This window comes from Dunckerocampus dactyliophorus, chromosome 6 (genome assembly GCF_027744805.1).
Source record: "Dunckerocampus dactyliophorus isolate RoL2022-P2 chromosome 6, RoL_Ddac_1.1, whole genome shotgun sequence".
Classification (NCBI taxonomy): domain Eukaryota; kingdom Metazoa; phylum Chordata; class Actinopteri; order Syngnathiformes; family Syngnathidae; genus Dunckerocampus; species Dunckerocampus dactyliophorus.
In genome coordinates, this window is record NC_072824.1 from 20,733,533 (window position 1) to 20,755,908 (window position 22,376).

Consider the following 22,376-nt stretch of genomic DNA (forward strand, 5'->3'; position numbering starts at 1 on the left):
GCAATGCATTATGGGAAAACTTAAACCAAGAGTTGTTGTTGTTTTTTTTTTACTCATATTGGTACATGTTTGCATATTTGTCAGGTATATCTTTTGAGTGTTATGTTGCTGTGTGATGAGTTTAGTGTTCTTAGTAAAATGACACAGTGAGTCAGACTGTTATGTTGTTATACTATTATATATGATGACCTCCTCTGATTTCCAATGGGTTGACAAGCTTGTTGTGAGTGCACTGATAGCTTGTGATTGGCTCCTGCCAAAGAAAGAGCTATTGTTTCCTCACTGACTCGCGGGCGGCACAGTACTTATACAATTAGTAGTAGTTCTGATGTAAAGGACATGTCACATGAGATTACAATTGCATAAGATGCAGGGTTCATAGGATTGGTAGATAAATCTTATACTTCGAATGTGTTTTCGTATGTGAAAAAATCAAGTAAGGTATTTTGGACTTTTTTCAGTATTCATATATTCATATTTTTAGTGCTTAAAAAACTCTTATGCACATCTATTCTTTAGCATACCAGAATCATATATGCTATTTACAGTATGTTTCATTTATATTAACTATAAAACTAATAACATAATAATAATAGTGCACCATTGTACCATTCCACAGTGTACTCCACCTCTCGCCCAAATACAGCTGGAATAGGCTCCAGCATATCTAGTGAGAGCAAGCGGTACAGAAAATGGATGGAGTGTTCCATTGTTCATTAGGCCCATAAAAGTCAGAACGGAGTGGGAATAACTGCACAGAACACTTACCATAGTCATGGTGTCAGATGAGTAGAAGAGAAGAGAAAACACACACAGGGTGACTCCTAAATGGAATGACAAAAATAATGACATAACATCAAACGCGTAATATTAACAACTATTTACAAAGCAATGCGGTAAAGCATGATGGGAAGCAGCATGTGCAGATTCAAACTTGATCTTTGACTATTTGGAATCAAATTTACTCACATAACAATACGATTCTAGTAACTGTTACTGTTCCTTTTCTGTTCTTGATTTTTATATGACTAAATTGTGTACGAATACTGAATCTTAAATACCAAAAGTTAGTAAACACTGAATCTTGATTTTACAATGTAGAAATGATGTAGTTTTCTAAAATAAAATGTAGTCCACCCAAAAGTCATTTTTTTTCAGTGTAGTATTAATTGGCATTCATCAGAAGTGAGTAGTAAGGTGCTGATAGCACAGTAGAGTATGGATAATGTTATTACATCCAACATAATCCATGGCAATGGCAACTAACATGACATTTTAACAGGAAGATGATCTGAGTATAATTATAAGAATAATTGTAATAATACATCTGTCGTAGTAGTGATTCATATCCAGCAAATGCCAATCATAATAATATTAACAACAACAATAAGAAGAATAAATAATTAAAATACTAATAATTCATAATTATAGTAATAATAATAAAATATGAAATGGTCAGCCCCTGACTTACTTTCCGGTGACCACCAGCGAATGCAATAAAAATGTCTATTTTTGACAGACGGCTCGCTCCCCCTCTCCCTCCAAACCTTCCTGCTAGCTTGATTTGGACATTCTCTTCTCCGATTCCGGATCAACATTTGCTGACTTTTGAATTATTAGATGAGATTCAGCTGCAGAACCTAACATTAAATGTTACTTTCATTGATCATTTCTTGTCAACGGTTCTACACAATTGCATTTTGCTAGTTAAGCATTGTATCTTAATTTTGGTTTAACCCAGTGTAGGGCGGGGTGAGGGGGTGCGGTAAACTGTCAGAGGGCGTGAGAGGCGGGGAGTACTTTGAATGTTAGCGCAGACCTGCCAACATGTCCAAATTGATCGTACTCAACATGCAATTTGACTCTTGCATACGCTTGTATGCTTCACAGCGCTCCATTTTGTTGCATTTTCCTGGTTTCAGTTTTGAGTTCAGTCTGCACAGTACAGATAAATAAATAGATACTGAGAGTTTGTCAATAGTATTAGCAGGGCATGAAAACATTTCTGTCCCCTGGGGAGGATGACAGAAAATAATCGAGAACCACTGGTTTCACCAGAAAATGTTAATTTAACAAATTCTAATTCCAATGGCTTGACAAACTGATTACAGATCTAAAAAGCCCTCATCCAAGGCTTTATTATAAGGTATGAGTCACTTGTTTTTGTAAAGTTCTTAACCTGATGCTACAATGATGCTTGCCATATAGCAAACAGGTTGGTTGAGCGTGTTTATGCATACAGTATGAGTGCATCATAACACGTCCAAGTTCTACTTCTACTACAAAAACATTTTAATAATTAGTGTTGTTTACAAGTAGCCATCCTTCAACTCATGCAGCATTCAACACAGCCAATTATGAGATAATTTTAGCATCCCCACTTAACATTGGTTTCATGTGTGTGGTATGGCATCGCAATGCGTGCTTCATTTCCCTGTCATAAATAAACAGGCTGGTTTGAGTTTAGAAGTCATCTTTTTTATAGCACATGCCATTAATATGCAGTATGTGATGGGCTGGGGCAGTGGAGGAACCTGTTCCACTTTGGTGGGGTTCCTCGCTTTCCCTTTTTTTGAGATTGTCCGACATTTTCCTTCTTCTTTGAGTAATGCACACCACTCTTCTTGAGAAGCAGCAAACAAGTGAAACACAAGTGTGAGATGGCCGCAATGTTGGTTTACAAGGAGAGTGAGAAACAGAATGGGAGGGTGTGACGTATGCGTCTCTTAGCACCTGCACTTGCTCCCAGAAGAAGCCTGTCACTATGGATGCATTGGACTGTTTTATCGCTCTCCCGTGACTCCCTTCCTGTCTCTTCCCTCCTCCGTCACCTCTTTTTCTTTCTCAGTTTCTTCATCTCTCCCTTGGTCTTTACAGAATGTGTCTGCGGTGTTTGGAAAATGATGAGGTGAATTCTTAAGTGCATGAAAGAATGTGGGCTGGAGACAAAATAACTATTGTTTCTGAAAGGCGGGAGCCAACTATCTTTCTGTTTACTCTGCTAATATTTTTGGACTCCAGGCTGTTCTGCGTGGCTTGATGTGACCCAGCAGACAATATCTTATACCACCTCTTCTCGAAACTATCCAGCGCAACACCAACTCAAAAATTAAAATGTTTGTTTAGAAAAAAAAAAAACGGACAGACGTTTGCAAACCCATTAATTGATTTGTGTGAAAGCACACAAGAAATGTGTATTTGCATTTTTGGAAGTGTGCTTTTTGTTTATGGCCATTATTTTGTTTATTTTGCAGTGTCTGCATGGGAATGCTGCATTTGCATCTTAACGTGTTTTTTTTTTCGAAGCATAATTTATCAACATGATAAATGAGAGGCCAACACATTCCCCATCGTCCATGTTATTGACTGCTCTTGTCACGGAACACTAATGTTACATGCTCTATTAATGGATTGGCATTAACTGGCCATGCTAGAATCATTTATTAAGAGTGACCAAAGTGCTTCCATCAATGTTTTTGCCACCCCGCTCCAGGCCATGGTGGAGACGGTGAATAATTTGCTGCAGCCGCGAGCCCAGGCCGCGTGGCGAGAGCTGTCCACCAGGGAGCAGCTGCACTCGGCCACGCTACTACTTGACACGGTGGAGACCGGCGCTTTTATGTTGGCTGACAACCTCCTCAAGACGGACACTGTGCAGGAGACCACTGACAATATTCGTGAGTAGTTTTTCTATTGTGCAAAAATCTCACCAAAGCAGCCTGTTGGGAGACCCTTACGACAGGTGCTTAACAGGACCTTCCTTTCGGTAAATAAAACATACTGCACGACACAGTGGATAGATTGGACTTGCATGTGTGAATAGAGCACACTTACTCAAGCTCCTGTTTTACATACAGAAAGTGATTGACATTGTTTTGGTGTATGTATCAGACAAGAGGTTTCCATGTCAAATTGTAATTAGTCATGATTGATTATGGACAATCATGCATTTGACTGAGAGTTTAACCTTTCTTAATGATTTACTCTCACACTACATGAATTAGCCACTGACTAGGGCTTGTGTCATCCATCCATTCATCTATTTGGCTTTGCAACATCTGTCACCCCACCCACCCACTGATCCAACCACCCCAAAAAACATATCAACATCCACCCAGCCACTTGCATGATCCATCCATCTACCCCATCCATCAGCCAACCCACACATCTACCCATCTTCATTTTCAACATCCATCCATTCGCTCTCATCACCCAGCCGTCCATTAATCCAGGGGCGTCAAACTCATTTTCAGCGTGGTCCCTATTTCAGTTACGGTTACCCTCAAAGGGCCACCTGTAACTATGAAACCATATAAATGTATAATCGCCTCATGATATTATGACACATTTGATTATTATCATTTTCAATTTGTATTGTTTCACCAACAAACTTACATTTAAAAACAGTAAAACAGTAAAAATATAATAATAATAATAATAATAATAATAATAATAATAATAATAATAATAATAGAAATTAAAAATAATAATAAAATTGTAAAAAATAAGTGTCTTTTTGACATGCATTCACGATCCAGAAACTTGTACATTCATCCATCAACCCACAAATGGCACCAACCAATCATCATCCATCCGCTCAATAACCCCATTATCCATTATTCATCCATCCATTCACTGTGTTGGTTTGTGCTCAAATCTGTCATATCCATAGTCTGTATCATCAATTTTACATACATCGATACAATAAAACACCTCAGGGGTCAACATTCATTTTATCTGTGGTATATTAAGTTCTCTGATGTTTATTCAACTGCAGCTCACAATTAAAATAAGTCATGAACTGAACATTTGATGAAAAAAATTTAAAGAAAACACCTCTAACAATTGTGAGGTGATTCATGTTGATAATTTTAGGTCGGGGAAACAAAATCAGAGCATAAATGAAAAAGAAAGCGTCTCATCTCTTTGATACACGCTCCCTGAACTGATGAAATACACGTAAATCATCAATAAGGACAGTTAATTGCTTTTCACAGAGATGATCTTATGCCGTCTAAAATAATTCTGTGCCAGCACGTGTAAGGCTGATAGAGGCTTCATGTGAACACAACATGCACACGCACGTGCTCCATGGAGCAGGCGTGTATGCTGTCAAGCTTTGACTCCACTGAGACTCATCCTGAATGAACACAAAAATATGACCTTGAGGCTTCCAAGGCAGGGAATGAATTTGTCAAATGCACCTCCTTTTGTTCATACATAACACACACGGACATACACATTTCTAGGCAAAAACCGACAAACCAGAACAAAGCTAGTTATTATAGCGTTGTCCACACCGCCTTGTCTTCTCCTACCCCTCCATCTGATTGATACCTTTATCCTGAGCAGTTGGTCGAAATACAGCACAATGAAAACCCTCCAAGCATCCATGCTCACATCCTAAAGTAATATAATGGGACCATATGGGTTGGAACCTCGCTCCCCAACATCCAGAAAACGATGTCACAATTGTCCACCAACCTTCAGATACGTTTTCATGGATTTTTATTCGATATTCAATGTATAACATTTTAAAGCGGGTATATTACGGACTTTTTAAATACTATGTGCACACATATTTGGATTACACATATTTAAATACACTTACTTCTGTGGAGTGCCTGCCACCCATCATGTTGACAAAAGCTCCAAAAACCAAAACAAACAAAAAATGGATGCATTTTTCCTGTAAGAACTAATGTAAATCCCATTCATACGTTCCAGAGACCCGGAAATATGAACACAAAACACGTCATTACATTACATGTAGAAGACAAAGTCAAATGCATATAAATGACGAATTAAATGATTTAATGAACATTTAACATCACTTTCACGTTATTGAAGACCTGTCGGTGAACACGACGACGAGTGGAGGGCGGAGGGGCCCAGCGGATGCCGTTTTATTGTAATATGTTAACTTTAAAGAGTGGATGGTTAGAGCTGTATACTTGCTCACTTGAACTTTATTGTAAACTTGTAAACAGCAGGTACAATCATCATTACACACACTGGCCCGGCTCACTATGTGTTGTGTGTCTTCGTTAAATCATCGCCCCCGCAACCTGCGTTCACTATGCCATACCTCATACTTTGCCACGAGTTCTTTCTTAAATTCAGTAGTGTTTCTCACGTTCTTTATCAAAGTTCTACCGCTTAAAACTCTTTTTTGCAGCTGTTTTAAATTTGTTTAAAAGCCGCACAGTTTCCTCTAACACTCAGAAATACGCAGTGCGCTTGAATGACTCATCAGCGCACGTCGCCACTGCTTATTAGGAGAAAGGAAGGAAATAGATACAGAGTTGTTCATCTTTCTGTGTACATTTTAGGAAGAAATAAACCACCACGCACACGTAATAAAATGATTAAATGACGCCCTGGCTGGAATCTGTCTATACTGTCCCAACTCTTAAAAGAACTTCTATGCATTTTTTACAGACACTGCATCACCAACGCGTGGATGCTTTGTTTGGCACTACTTTGCTAGGTGCACTGTTTGATAACCGAGACAGTGCACGAAAACCGAGACATATGTTAAGCAATCATTTTTGCCAAAAAACAAATCCTACGAAACCCGAGGTGTACGAAAACCAAGGTTCCACTGTACTACGTCATTAAAAAAATAAAATTAAGTAACCATCCCACTGTTGTCTGTCGCATGCAGGTATTTTAAAGGAAAACATACATACCTTATAGATTTGGAATAACAGAAAAATGGCAGAAGTACCTGAGGTCAGCTGTGGGTTGGCAGCACTTATTGGACCCTTGTAACTCTCATTTAGTATTAGTGTTATGAGAGGGATCAAAGGTAATGTTGGTGACTTTGCTCACTGCTAATCAGCAGTGGCTTCAGAGAAACTACACACTGTTTTCTAGTTTGTGTGTTCATTTCATCTGCGCCCACAGCATCCAGTGTCACTCTTATGTTTCCCCCCCCCCCATCCTGTTTGCCCCGCTTCTGGTTTGATCTTACAAAATTTTCCGACACAAATCAAATCACTACCCGCCCCCACCCCACCACCCCACCACCCCACTCAGCTTGTATGTCACACCATCAGAGGTGAAAAGCAGGAGTACAGGAAGGGAAATGAAGCTGAAGATGATGAGCAATGAAGACTATATGAGTGTGTGCTTGAGGCTGATGGCGGTGCACGGTGGAATGCCACATGATGCTCTGAGGGTTTTTCTTTCACATCAGTACGCAATGAAATCACAGCTATTCACATAATGTGGTTCTCACATAACAGTTTAAGTCGCTCCTTAACCACTTAACTTTAAATATGTTTCGTTCCCATCAACGGCCATCACTCTCAGTTTCATTTTACATCATTTCGGGAATTTTTTTTCCCCGTTGCATGCTGCATATACGCCCCAAAATGGAGGCTAGCTTATCTTCAAAGAACTTAAAACAGGAAATAATCTTGTTGTGTGCTCATTTCTCTTTTTTGTGCCGTTAATCTTCCCTCCCAGCTAATCCAGTGGGCAGATCCGCTGCGATTATCTCTTCCTTTTATTCATAACTGGCCTGATAGCACCTCTCATCTAGCTCCCCTTCCCACTTTCTCTCTTTCATGGGTGCGAGCAACAGGAAGGGGAATGACGCATCGTGAAAAAGCCAGACAAACGTGGTTGTATGGCATGTGCTGTGCTACGTGCGTCCGTAATAGGCAAATGAATAAATTATTAAACGGAATTCAGTGATGGTGGGGATAACACAGCAGTATCAGCGTGCACACGTGTGATAACGATAATTAACAAGTGTGGTTCTTAAGAAGACGATTGTCATGACAAGAATGCTTTGATTAGCTTCGACTCAGCTTGTTTTGATATCCCGCTGCTGCTTGTGTGGATGTACTGTATGTAGGTGTTGTTGTTAAAGCCACAGTAAGAAAAAACTAGAAATTTGTGATTTGACTTTTTAGTGTCGTAAAATACTCAACATTTTTTTCTGCATTTTAACAAGCTGAACTCAACAGATCTAAAATGTCCTCTATGTAGACAAAAGGCCTGTTTCTCTCAAATATTCTTCACAAATCTGTCTAAAAAGAACGTCACCCCACAGGTGTGGCATATTAAGATGATGATTAGACAGCATGATTACTGCACAGGTGTGACTTTGGCTGTCCACTATAACAGACCACTCCAAAATGTGCAGTTTTACTTTATTAACCATACAAAACAAAGCAGCCACCAAAAAAATCTATGAGATAAAGAGAGAAGTAAAACTAGAGTATATTTTTGAGAGCGGTGGAGAGTTCTTCAAGAACGAAATGATTTAAAAATTGTTGCTATGGTTGCTATATTCCACTTTTCCAAACACTGCTTTTGTAGCATGGCATTATATTGTTGTTTGTCACATGGGGCGTAGCTTACATGCTCGGAGCAGGGAGAGAGCAAGATATACTATGCTTATTGAATGATACGTATTGTTCTCTATCATTTAGATCATCCTGTAACCAAATCAAAAATATACTAAGAGATATTTTTTTATTACTTAGGTCTGTAGAGATTTTATGAACAAACTGGAAAGAGCCATTTCTGTCGACATGTTTTTTTCGAAATCCATACTGATGGTCATATAGTATATTGCATTTTTACTTTTTCTTTCCATTTGTGGGGCAGTATTGAAACATTTGCCCCACGAAGTGTCTTTAAGAAAGAAGCTCACTCCGTCTCCTCCAGTGTTCCAGCAAAAGCCACAACGGGCGAGCATAATATAAAAATACATATATAACAAACAATAGACATTCACAGAGAACTGGAGCATAATAGCAGGGAATGCAATGTAGTGAAAGGGAACTTGCAGGTGGGACGGTCCAGTGTACTGTACAACCCCTGGCAAAAATGATGGAATCACCAGTCTTGGAGGATGTTCATTCAGTTGTTTAAATTTGTAGAAGAAAAGCAGATCACAGACATGACACAAAACTAAAGTCATTTCAAATGGCAACTTTCTGGCTTTAAGAAACACTTAAAGAAATCAAGAAAAAAAGATGTGGTAGTCAGTAACAGTTACTTTTTTAGACCAATCAGAGGGAAAAAATTATGGAATCACTCAATTCTGAGGAAAAAATTATGGAATCATGAAAAAAACAACAACAAAAGAATACTTCAAACACACCACTAGTACTTTGTTGCACCACCTCTGGCTTTTACAACAGCTCGCAGTCTCAGAGGCATGGACTTAATGAGTGACAAACAGTACTCTTCATCAATCTGGCTCCAACTTTCTCTGATTGCTTTTGCCAATTTTTTTTTTACAAAAAGTTTGATTATCAAACTTCTTAAAGAAGGTAAATCATCACGCAATGTTGCAAAAGATGTCGGTTGTTCACAGTCAGCTGTGTCTAAGATCTGGACCAAGTACAAACAACATGGGAAGGTTGTTAAAGGCAAGCATACTGGTAGATCAAGGAAGACATCAAAGCATCAAGACAGAAAACTTAAAGCAATATGTCTTGAAAACAGAAAATGCACAGCAAAACAAATGAGGAACAAATGGGAGGAAACTGGAGTCAACGTCTGTGACCGAACTGTAAGAAACCGCCTAAAGGAAATGGGATTTACATACAGGAAAGCTAAACGAAAGCCATCATTAACACCTAAACATAAAAAACAAGGTTACAATGGGCTAAGGAAAAGCAATCGTGGACTGTGGATGACTGGATGAAAGTCATATTCAGTGATGAATCGCGAATCTGCATTGGGCAAGGTGATGATGCTGGAACTTTTGTTTGGTGCCGTTCATCCAGTGAGATTTATGAAGACGACTGCCTGAAGAAAACATGCACATTTCCACAGTCATTGATGATATGGGGCTGCATGTCAGGTAAAGGCACTTCCTCCCATTTGTTCCTCATTTGTTTTGCTGTGCATTTTCTGTTTTCAAGACATATTGCTTTAAGTTTTCTGTCTTGATGCTTTGATGTCTTCCTTGATCTACCAGTATGCTTGCCTTTAACAACCTTCCCATGTTGATTGTACTTGGTCCAGATTTTAGACACAGCTGACTGTGAACAACCGACATCTTTTGCAACATTGCGTGATGATTTACCTTCTTTAAGAAGTTTGATAATCAAACTTTTTGTAAAAAAAAATTGGCAAAAGCAATCAGAGAAAGTTGGAGCCAGATTGATGAAGAGTACTGTTTGTCACTCATTAAGTCCATGCCTCTGAGACTGCGAGCTGTTGTAAAAGCCAGAGGTGGTGCAACAAAGTACTAGTGGTGTGTTTGAAGTATTCTTTTGTTGTTGTTTTTTTCATGATTCCATAATTTTTTCCTCAGAATTGAGTGATTCCATAATTTTTTTCCCTCTGATTGGTCTAAAAAAGTAACTGTTACTGACTACCACATCTTTTTTTCTTGATTTCTTTAAGTGTTTCTTAAAGCCAGAAAGTTGCCATTTGAAATGACTTAGTTTTGTGTCATGTCTGTGATCTGCTTTTCTTCTACAAATTTAAACAACTGAATGAACATCCTCCAAGACTGGTGATTCCATCATTTTTGCCAGGGGTTGTAGATGTCTCTTGGTCCACCTCCTCCAGGCACAGAAAAAGTGTCAATTTTTTTTTTTTATTATATAATTTATTATATAATTAGAATTATTTCAATATTGGAGCACACATCTATACAGGAAAAATGCCATTCAAAGTTATTTTTCACGTCAGCCATAACAGGATTAATGTGTTTTGGTGTCATGAGCGCTTTAATGTTGCGTAGTTGTATGTGATCTACTACATTGGACGAGTGCAGAGTTATAGTGTATCTGGAAAAAGCAGATAAACTACACAATAGCACTTCTTGGAGCCACACACTCTGTCCGAGAGAGTTGTGGACACAAACAGTTCATTAGCATTAAAGCTACCGTATTCCCATTCGGGCTTATTAAAAGCACTTTTAGGCTAAATTCCAGCATCGGCGCTACATTTTGGACAGTACACTAGTGTGGGACCTAATTTAAAATAGTTGAAAAGTAATGTAATATGTGATTAATTTTATGTGTATGCAAACGAGGGACTAGTGTATTTGCGTACCTCGGGGGTGTCCAAAGTGCAGCCTGGGGGTCATTTGCGGCCCGCAGCTTGCTTTTTATTGGCCCGCAGCACACTGTAAAAAAAACCAACAGCAACAACGGAAAAAAAGAGCATAAAGCTGTTATGAAGTGAGGAAAAGCTGGAATGGTCATACTAATAATTAATAATAATACACTTTGTCATCGATAACACAACGCTGACACAAAGTTTTGTTTTTAAATCTATTTTTTTAGGCTTTAAAAAAAATAAAAAATATCAAAATGGTCCCCAAATCCTTTGACTTCCCCGTATGTGGCCCTCGCTGGAAAGTTTGGAGACCCCTGGCGTATGCCTATGAGTGTTCATTTCTTGCCCCCTTATATGTGCGTTGTCCACCTATCTCAGCTCGTTTCCCATCACTCCTCTATTCCATTTCCACTAAGTAACCTATCTCCTTTCCAGCGCTTCACTTTGACCTCCCCCTCTCTCACCACTTCCCTCCCGCTACGCCTTCTTTTCATCTAAGTGTATCCCTGTGTGCTTTTATTTGATATGGGAAGCTGTTTTCCACCATGAAAGCAGTGTCTAAATCATCAAATCGCTCTGAAACACAAGATGGTTTAATTAGATGTTAATTAGAAACTTTATCTAATACAAACCACAGCCCCTAATCAGGAATGTGCTAACAAACCCAGAAGGCCAAATTACATTCCCACAATGTAAGGATTATCTACCTGAAGACATTGTTTCGTTTTTTTAAATCTACTGTATCACACTTTAATGACTCGTTTTTTTTGTTATTGTTTTGAATGAGTTGGAGTTGCTTGAGGAATGAGGCACTTAGAGAGAAAACATGGTTTGTAGACGAGGTTACAAAACAAACCTGATGTAACATGCTGTGCAATGATTTGACTTGAGGGTGTGTATGTATGAATGTGTGTGTGTGTGTGTGTGCGTGCGTGTGTGTGTGTTCCAGAGCTGGAAGTGGCCAGGCTTAGCACGGATGGGAGCCTTACCGACTTGACATTCCCTCAGTCAGAGCTACACGGAAACTCCATCCAGCTGTCAGCCAGCACTCTCAAACAGCACGGCAGAAATGGTAGCAGGGAAATCTCCGTCTGTCTCTACCCTACGAATCTCTCACGCAAGTTCCCACTCACTTATGTCTTGTTTCCCAACAGGTGAGATCAGGATGGCCTTCGTCCTCTACAGGAATTTGGGTTCCTATCTCTCCACGGAGAACGCCAGCGTTAGACTGAGCAGCGAGGCCGTCTATCCCAACTACTCGGTTATTGTCAACTCGCCCGTCATCACGGCATCCATCAACAAGGAGAGCAATAAAGTTTACCTCTCCGAGCCTGTCATCTTCACGGTTAAACACCTACAGGTGAGTAGAGTGGGCACAACGTCACTGGGTCACACAGCATCATTACAACAACTACAACAGCTTCCACTCTGCTGGGAAGACTTTTGAAGTGTGTCTAAGAGAATTAGTGTGAGGACATGTTTTAATTGAATCCAGTCACATTCTTCCAGACCAAATGCATCAAATCATGCATTTATGGACTTTGCTTTGTGTACTGGCAACAGCTTTCCCCAAACTGTTCTTACGAAGTTGGAAGCGTATTTGGTAACCTTATTTGAAGTGGATGCCACAGCCAATCAGCAAGGAAAGTCAGTGATAATCAGTAAAAGGTTATGATTACATAAAAGGGAAAAAAACACATGAATATAACATTTGTGAATGTGAAGTATTTTGTAGTGCACTACTACATTTCAGGGGTTTAACGTTGAAGTATTTCTACTTTTGTTTGAATATTGATTTATCAAGGTTTTATTTACCATCAAATGCCATACAAATACACTCAACAAATACATTGACATACGTAATAAGGATTCAGTGCATTATTTTGATTAAGCACTCACCAAAACCTCAATCACTGAGCTACTCCATTTATTTTATGTCACTTCCTGTCCATGTGTTTTATAGACCCTAATAGGCCTAAAATACTGCACTTTGTAGTCCCTTACAACCAATTGCACAATAAAGGATGTGGTCTTGGATTTTTGTTAACACTTAACGAATTTGTGATATTTTTGACATTTGCATACCATTGCTGTCAGTTTAAATGTGCAGAGCAAAAGCTGCATGGACAATAGTAGCAACACATACCACTTAATTTGTTAATCAATCAGGGGTTATGCTTAGCACTTAGCACTTAACCAATGGACATTTTTAGCCAATTGTCATTAAAATTTTAGATTATTGAATTGTTCGGTTATATTCCACAGAGAGAACCCACAACATTCATAGCCGTCACATGGCTCACATTGTAATTTGTAATCTCAACATGGACCAAAAATGTGATCTCCGTATTGCATTTTGACAAAGTTAGAACAGAACTTAGAAGTTGTTAGAAGTTCCATATACAGGAATCCCTCGTTTATCACAGTTAATTGGTTACAGACACAACCGTGATAAGTGAATGTCCACGAAGTAGGATTTTTATTTATAAATGGAATATTTTCATACTTAGAAAACCTGTTTATGACCTTCTAAATATAGTTTTTAACATTATTAGAGCCCTCTAGACATTAAACAACACCCCTACAGTCACCTTTACACTCTTATTACCCAATATAGTAGACATAAGGGTAAATAAGCCATTTAAGACATAAATAAAACTCATGTTCATACGTGTTGCTATAAATGTGCTCCCGAGGTGAGCTGAGTGAGGGACGGACAGGAAATGACATTGAGGGCTCAGAAATGAGTTTCAGCTTGGCGTGGGGTACAGTCACAACAGTAGCCCGTGTTTTTATGAGGGATATTCAAATTCAAATCAAATTAAGTCTTCTGCTGCTTGTGTGTCTCACCGAACATTACAGTAACATTAGTGACACCCAGTGACCAGTGTACAATACTATATATCACCGTCTTTGAATGCATCTTTGGAATGTCTTATATGTGCATTCTAGTCATGTTGATGCTTGAAAATTCTTAATTTACTTCATGGAAAAATTCAACTTAAACGAGAGAATTAAAACTAGAGTATATTGTTGTACTGCCTTATCATTTTTTTACATTATTTCAATTTTGTTTTTATTTCAAAATTGGTAAACGGTCCATGTTGAATACAGGAAGTGCACAAACAAATGTATTAGCAATTGATGCGAAATAGAAAGGGGGTAGGATTAAAAAGTTTTGCTTCTTCCTACTCCTTTTTGGACATGTGGAATTGTGAATTGGAATATGTGATGTATTCCAATGTAACCTGTATACATGTTCGAAATAAAATTGCCAGTAAATATGCATGTATTTCACTAATAATAGGCCGTATGCAACCAATTGAATTTGTAGTGATGGTAATGGTTTAGTTTATTTCGAACATACTTAACAAAGTACATCACGTTTACACTTGCACAATTCAACATGTTTGGAAAGGAGTCCAAGAATCAGTTTATTTAATCCTGCTCATTTTCTATGTCTCAGCATTTACTGATAGTTTGTTCACCCCCTGTGTTTAACAATGTACCAGGTTATTCGGGGTGTAACGCTACACCATAATCACAGGTTTGTACGTAACTCAGTTGTAAGATCACGGTTCAGGTCAAAAACAAACAATCGATTTGTGTAATCGTTCGCTTTGTGTAATCATCTTTAAGGGTTTGTCAAATGAAACTTAATACTGCAAACAAGTTTGTTATTCATTCTAGGAATCAATTGTATTATACAATGAAGAACCCTTTTGTTTTTTTATGATTCCTGCCAACTGGATTATTATCCTGGTAAAACCAATATAGGTTTTAAGGATTTCTGAACCTTTATTTAGGTTGCACATGTCAAAGTTCATGTTGGATATCATTTGAAATCCTATTTAAAGCCTATCTTTTTGAAATTGACTTGGTTCTTGCTGCTCATCCAGGAAACAAATGCCAATGCAGTTTGTTGGCAGTAAAAGAATCATCAGGTGCTCATTTGGAGAGGAGTGTGACAAAGCAAACACACACACAGATTCCTCAGTTTACACAACACCAACAGCCCTGACACAACGAGCACAGCCTTAGCTCTGTCACCTCTCGACATGACATTTGTTGCTGCACTCTCGAATTCTGTCCCATCTGTTTGTTTCGCTGTTTCCTCTTTGACGACCTCTAATTCTTCCTCCCGATTGTTTGTTTTTACCCATTCCTCCAAATGTTTTGTCACATTTTTTGGACTCCACACCGATATGTCCCCCACTCTTCCTCTCCATCCCCGCCTCCTGCTTTCTGTCACCTCTTTAAATATAATCGCTGTTGTTTCTTTCCTCTCCGCCACAGCATTCTGAAGAGAACTTCAATCCAAACTGTTCCTTCTGGAGCTACTCCAAGCGTACCATGACTGGCTTCTGGTCCACGCAGGACTGTCGTCTGCTGGCCACCAATCGTACCCACACCAGCTGCTCCTGCACACACCTCACCAGCTTTGCCGTGCTCATGGCCCACGTGGAGGTGAAGGTAGGCATTGATTTGGGATCGCACGGCGATCGGACGGCGGGGTTCTGGGCTGAATCACAACATCATCTAATTTACTGGCAAAGCTGCAGTAACACATCTTTCAAAAAATGAGGTGGGAAACAGGAACCAAAGGGAACCACAACATCTGGCAAATGGATTTGTACTCTCAGGGCCCCACTGCTTAGATGTCATACTTAGGGAAGTTTGCAGCTCATTTGCCAAACAGTATTAAGTCATCCTGATCACCATATCAGATGTTACTGTTCATTGTTTTGTACTCCCATTATAGATAGATTTATGGGCCTTATTATTACTCATACTTATTATGGGCATGCCTGCAACACATACAGTGGGCGAACTGATCCCAATATTGAGATCGTGATAATATAAGTTGGTTACCAAAATGACGGGATCAATATTTTTCAGTTATTTTATGTTTATTTTCGCAAATATGTGTGCTTTTTTTATGTTGACTTTTTATTCCTTAGTTCCTGTTTTGATGCTTTTATTTTGGTAGTTCTTCCTGTTATGCCCTGTTCTGTGTTTGCTTTGCTTTTATCCGTTGCACCTGCTGCTAATTTTAGCAACGCTTCTATTTAGTTCAGGTGTGCGCGTCTTCCTTTGTCGGAGCATTGCGTTTGTTGCTGCTCATTGCTGGATTCCTGCCGCTGCACAGCAGCTATGATTAAAATATAAACATTTACTTGCAATCAGGTCTCATCTCTCTACATCCTTGGGTTGCACCACAACACTAACATGCCAAGACGTGACAGTAACTTATGACCAAATTTAAAAACGACCACATGCATATAGCATGCAAGGATACAACGCCAGGCCAAGTGTAAGCAAAAGGTAGGCCCATTCAAAATGTAGGTGGAAATTTGTCTAGCTTATAGATATAACTTTGATAATCTGATTTACTGTTCTCTGAAAGTAACTAAACACACAGCCACTATTGAGAATTATTATTACATTATTATTATCTAATTATTATAAGAAGTGTGTTTGGTGTTGTTAGCATGTTGGAAAATGCCGTGATCTGCTTCAGAAAGTCAAGATACATATTGGAATTCATGTCATCCTCAATGAACCAACCTTAGCTCCATAGTGCCGGCAGCACTCATGCAGCCACAGACCACCACCACCATTGACTGTAGGGAAGACACTACTATTGTGGTACTGACTTGTGTTGCCAGTTATTTAGACACTCGTGGCTGCGTTATGCGTCCTTTTCAATGGATAGTAACTGCTAGCTATACAAGCTGTACACTGACTACTCAAAACTATATCCCAAGTTTCATATTGTATTGTCCCTTGACAAGATATACTGTTGCTGGAATGTGAGGGTTGTACTCACCTTTGTGAGGTGGTGTAGACAGATAGATGCCCTCTCAACTGACGACAGTTATTTCAAAAAGAGGTCATTGTCAAGGCTCGCTAGCTTGGCAGCCGTACGTGAATGCAGCATGTGGGTTAGAGCAGTATATCGATCACGCCGCTGCTGTGGTGAGCACTGCTCGCCCTGCCAACTTTCAGGACACTGATAGATAGAACTGGAACACCTGTGCAACGCTGTGTAACACCCTGAACGCTCAATGACACACAAGCAGACTCCCATCATTCACAGCAGGGAGTCTGAACCCTGTGTCACTTTCTTGCAAAATATGTCTGATTTTTCCCTTGTTTTGCTTCCAGAAAGCAGACAGCATCCACGACCTGCTCCTGGACGTGATCACCTGGGTTGGGATCCTGCTGTCGCTGGTCTGCCTGCTCATCTGCATCTTCACCTTCTGTTTCTTCCGCGGGCTGCAGAGCGACCGTAATACCATCCATAAGAACCTCTGCATCAGCCTCTTCATTGCTGAGTCGCTCTTCCTGGTCGGAATCAACCGAGCAGATCAGCCGGTAAGCTTGTCAATATTGTTGGACTCAGCGCAGTTGTATTGTATTGAAGTATGGCAACAAAGGAGTGACTAAGTTGTGTCAAATAACAAACATTTTAGTAACTTTTTAGTGACATAGCTGTCATGGAATTCAAAGCTCTAGATTCCCATATAGAGCACATGGCATACTGGCTAATACGTCTTAAGTACAAGTATTAGCATAGCCTCTAATAATATGTTGTCCCAGTCCTGCTTCAGTTGCTTCGTTTAGTCGTCCGCCCTCAGGCTAGTAGGAATATTTTTTATTTCAGTTTTAATCCCAAAATCCATTTGGTTCTGCCAAGGAGCTTTTATATATGAATTTCAATTCAGCCTACGTTTTACAACCTACTTTATACACTTGCTTTCTATTCACAGATACATTTGGTCATTGTCGTTTTATTGTGTAAGTATGTTTGAGATGTGAAAGGGATGGATGAGTCAGTTTGTGGGCATATTAAACCTGATAATCTGACTTCAGATCAAATATTACAAAGAAGTGTTGCATGTATTTTATCTCGATCACTGTGAACTGGAGCCTTTTCATACATGGACGCTTCAGGCTCCCTCATGCAGTCCATAACATTTTCACATTTCGGGTCAAAGTCAGTCACAATTCGCAAGCATGTTTCTTTTAATCTAATAAGGTTTCGTGCTTTTTACATTTCATTTAATCAGCAATGTTTTTACACATTTTCTAAATCAGGATATCTGCTATTCAAACATTTGCACTGAGTTTAGAGAAAATAGCTTGGTCAGTTCATTGTAGCGGCGATTCATGTTTAGCAGCAAGATGTCATTTTCCACACAAACACATGCAGACATCACCAGGAGAAAGTGCAGAAAAAGAGAAAAGGAACATAAGTAAAATGAGAGATTTACAGTATTTGAGCAATGAATGTTTTTCAGTCGAGTGTTGCATTCTGCCCAGTATTCATGCATTACACACCCGGATATAAGATAGTGGTTTTTTTCCTGAGAAAAAAGTCTGGGAAAAGACTGGTCATCATATATTCAGGATCTCATACATGCAAACCAAAAGGTGGTGCCAAACAACTTCTCCCCAAAACAGTCGGAGCATTTCTTCCTGTCACTCACACACCCCAGTGACCTGGAGAAATGCAGACCTGCTGGAAAAAGATTGTGCGAAACATTGGGAAAGTTACCAAACAACAGCAGAAGAATGATGATGCTAATTTGAAGATAATGGTGATCAATGAAGCAGAGTCATTAAACTGTCCAGCAACTAAGAAATACTACGTGCTTTATTATTGCAAGTTAGTAATTACTGATGTTGAAAGCATGATTTTAAATAAAGATCAATATTTTCATTTTTTTTAGTCTTTGCTAAAAACAGGCCTTGAAAAAACGGTTGTCTCATATTCGGTGTCAATACAGTACTTATTTATTGCAAATGAAATTTGAATTTCATTTGAATGGCAGATAGCCTGATGAGGACAGTACCCTGTATATGTAAACTATAATGATGAGACAAAATGAATGAAGCTTCACTGAGCGTGCAGGATGATTTCATCTTGCTGTCAAGTACCAGCACCTCATTACGTTAATTATATTACTTTCAATAACATGTCACCATGTGGCCTGTCAATCACACTCTTCACATGAACAGATGTGCGGCAGTAAATGAACAACAAAAGAATAGACACACTTGATTCTTTGTTCTTTGAATTTGTTGTTACTGTGTTGGATTTGCATGTTATATTTTGTAGGGATGTGAATCTCTTCCATTCAATGCGATTCAAAATCGATATTTTTTCACAAGAACGATTCAATACAGTGTACAAACGATACGATTTGATTCAATTGGATGTTAATGTTTGTTCATGTAGACAGATATGAAAGTGGCATTCTTACAGTATTTTCAAATGTGTAAAAGAGCACATCAGAACCCCAAGTATGCTGTAAGGCATCAATAAATCGTGCCAAAATGCGTCCAAACAAAGATACTGTAAGTAAATAGCACTATTTTCCACATGGGGGCAATGGAAATGCTGTGTTAGCTTGGAAAAGTAAACAATCCCATACTCCAAATGCCATAACAATAGTAAGTGTGCAACATTACAGCCTGACCATAGTGATCACAACACTCCAGGTAGGTAACAAAGGTGCAACTTTTCAAAGTAAAGAAGTTACAAAGCAAAAAAGGTACCATGCTCACCGCTGCTGATCTGGCGGGTCAAGATATGTCTTGCTTCAAAGCTGCTCTTCTTAGCCTACAAATGACGCGGCTTTTGTCCAGTTTTGCGTCCTTCTTGTGAAATCCAAAGACGTTCCAAACTTTAGTTGTTTTTTTTTTTGCTGATGTGTTGAAAATTTTGTTGACTAGCTAGCTAGCGCTAGCACACCTGCTCTCATCTTCAGCCATGGCGAGCTATGGAGCATGCTCGACACTCCTTTTGCGGGCAGCCCGGGCTCTGACGTTGTTTAAAAGACACTCTTGTCAACCGACTGCTTCTCTCGCGATGCCCGGTGCACGTCTCCACAATCAATTAATCTCAGGATTTATGGCTGATTCTTATCTATACAGGAGGCTGCTACCGGCGCAGCCAAATATCTCGCTTGTCAGACCGGATATCCGGTCGTGTGGGTTTATCGTTCATGACCCTCATAGTTTGGCAGACTTGCAAAATGTGTCAGTGAGACTTTAAGCACAAAAATCAAGCACACTGGCAGCTCCTCCAAGCAAGGTCACCCAAATATGGAACTTTTGGCAGTTTGCTGCAGCACTGCGTATCCAACATGGTTTGAAGCTTTAGAGACATTTATTAAATTTTGCCAGTGTTGCCATGTCAGTCTGTTTGTCAGTCTGAGGGAGATAAAGCCACTGTGGGCAGCATCCTTTTTCTCCTGAAATGGCTTTGCATCTCACCAAGTATCCATTAGGAAAAGGTTCTAATTATCAATGGAGAGACGAAAACAACGTGTTTCTTTTGAATTGTGTGCTTCTCTGTGGCTTTGTGGAGGGGATCATGTGTCTTGGTATGTACGTGCACTGCTGTGCGTGTGCGGGCCTCTTTCCTGTTAATTACCGGTGACTACTCGTGACCTCCATTAACATCTTCAGCGTCACTTAGCTTGTAGCCAGTTAAGCCAGTAAATCCATCAGGAAAACCAAATGACTTTGCATAAGCAGCATGCGCTTTTTCTTTTTTTGTACCTGCGTGTGTGTGTGTGTGTGTGTGTGTGTGTGTGTGTGTGTGTGTGTGCGCGTGTGTGCGTGCGCATGTGTGTGCATAAGCCACGACGTGCCGTCATTAGAAATGGAAATGAGCGACTCCCCGGCTGCCTAAACTCATTGTCTGGCAGACATTAGGTAATTGTCTCGTTTTGCAAACGCTTCCGTTATAAAAAGTCACACTTTGAGCGCTTTCATTCAACGACTCTTTAGATGGCCATGGAAATGATGGCACAAATCTCACAGATCATTCTTCCCTCCGCTGCTTTTCTTAAGCACCATTCTTTTCTTTTCGCGCTATCGTCTAAATTGGTAATGATGTTTTAGGCTGGATGCTTCTCTTTTCATTTTACTGTACAAGTGCTAATCCTTTGCTGCTATATTTGTTTTTTCTATACATATTTATACGGTATGTATATTTATATGTACAGTTCTGATCAAAGTTTAAAGACCAGTTGAAAAATGGCAAGAATTTACATTTTGTATGGTTGGATTTTAAGGAGCTTCTGAGTAGAGCGTCAAAATGCAAAAAGAAAAAATGGGAGTGAGACAAAAAAAACTTTGAGTAAGCAATTTATTGCAAACAAACATTAAAATGAAATAGCTGTCCATCAGTTAGTCAAAAGTTTAAGACCGTAGCTTAAAAAAAAAAAAAAGATGAAACCCCCCTAATCAAAAACAAAAATTTGAAAAAGGAATCAGTAATGAGCAGCTGTGCCATTCCTGTTGATCACCTGAAAAATTGGTTTGGGCATGCTTGATGCCAGTGTTTCCAGGAGGCTCGTGGGATTGTTGCTCCAGGTGGTGAAGATGGCTTCACGGAGGTCATCCACTGGCTGGCACTGATCTCCATTTTTGTAAACTTCCCTTGCCATCCTTCCACACATGTTTTCAATTGGATTTAGATCAGGGGAACACACAGGATTGTCCAAAAGAGTGATGCTATTCCTCTGGAAGAAGATCTTTTTCTGGCAGGCATTGTGAACTGCAGCCCTGTTGAAAAACCCAGTCATTACCACACATGAGTGTGTGTGTGTGTGTGTGTGTGTGTGTGCAACATCTCCACATGGCCATTGCCGTTCGACACCCCTGCACAACCTGAACCTCATTGTTCCGCGGAATGAAAAAGCAAAGCAGGTCATGATGGCGCCCCCTCCACTGTGCCATGAGGAAAACATCTCAGGTGGGATCTCCTTGTCATGCCAGTAACATCGGAAGCCTTCAGGACCGTCAAGGTTCAATCTTTTCTCATCACAGGATAAAACTTTCTTCCACCTTTCCAAGTCCCATGCTTGGTGCTCTCGTACAAATTCCAAACAGGGAATTTTGTGGCGTCGATGGAGACGAGGCCATTCAAGATGTTTTTTGTTCTTAAAACTAGGGATGTCTCCAGGAGACATTCACATTTCCAGCAGCTCTGCAAAAATGTCATAATGAACTTAATCGCTCAATCACAAAACAAGCAAGTCATGACATGAGAGATAAGAAAAAATAATAGAATAAGAATAAATAAATACGGAACAGATCACGTCAAATTTCGAGTGCAATAACACATAATACCCCCGCAACCCTAATGAGGAGAAGCGGCATAGAAAATGGATGGATGGAATAACACAAAATATATATTAATAATAATACATAGTAATAATAATTCATAATTAGGTAATAAGTCCAGTCCTGGCCTTCCACGACAGGAGATCACCGCCAGTGATGTTACACAAATCGGTATCGTGTGATATCGG

At 39.5% G+C, this 22,376-nt stretch overlaps 1 protein-coding gene across 15 annotated transcripts in view; it reads left to right on the forward strand.

The window, feature by feature from the left end:
• adgrl3.1 (adhesion G protein-coupled receptor L3.1) overlaps nt 1–22,376 on the forward strand; it is a 194,045-nt gene that overhangs the window by 141,780 nt on the left and 29,889 nt on the right. For all 15 annotated transcript variants that reach the window (XM_054778917.1, XM_054778902.1, XM_054778901.1 and 12 more), the window contains 5 exons: nt 3,494–3,677; nt 11,993–12,115; nt 12,198–12,403; nt 15,340–15,516; nt 17,212–17,421. In XM_054778917.1, the coding sequence (XP_054634892.1) occupies nt 3,494–3,677; nt 11,993–12,115; nt 12,198–12,403; nt 15,340–15,516; nt 17,212–17,421 (900 nt within the window). The remainder of the gene's footprint in view (nt 1–3,493; nt 3,678–11,992; nt 12,116–12,197; nt 12,404–15,339; nt 15,517–17,211; nt 17,422–22,376) is intronic.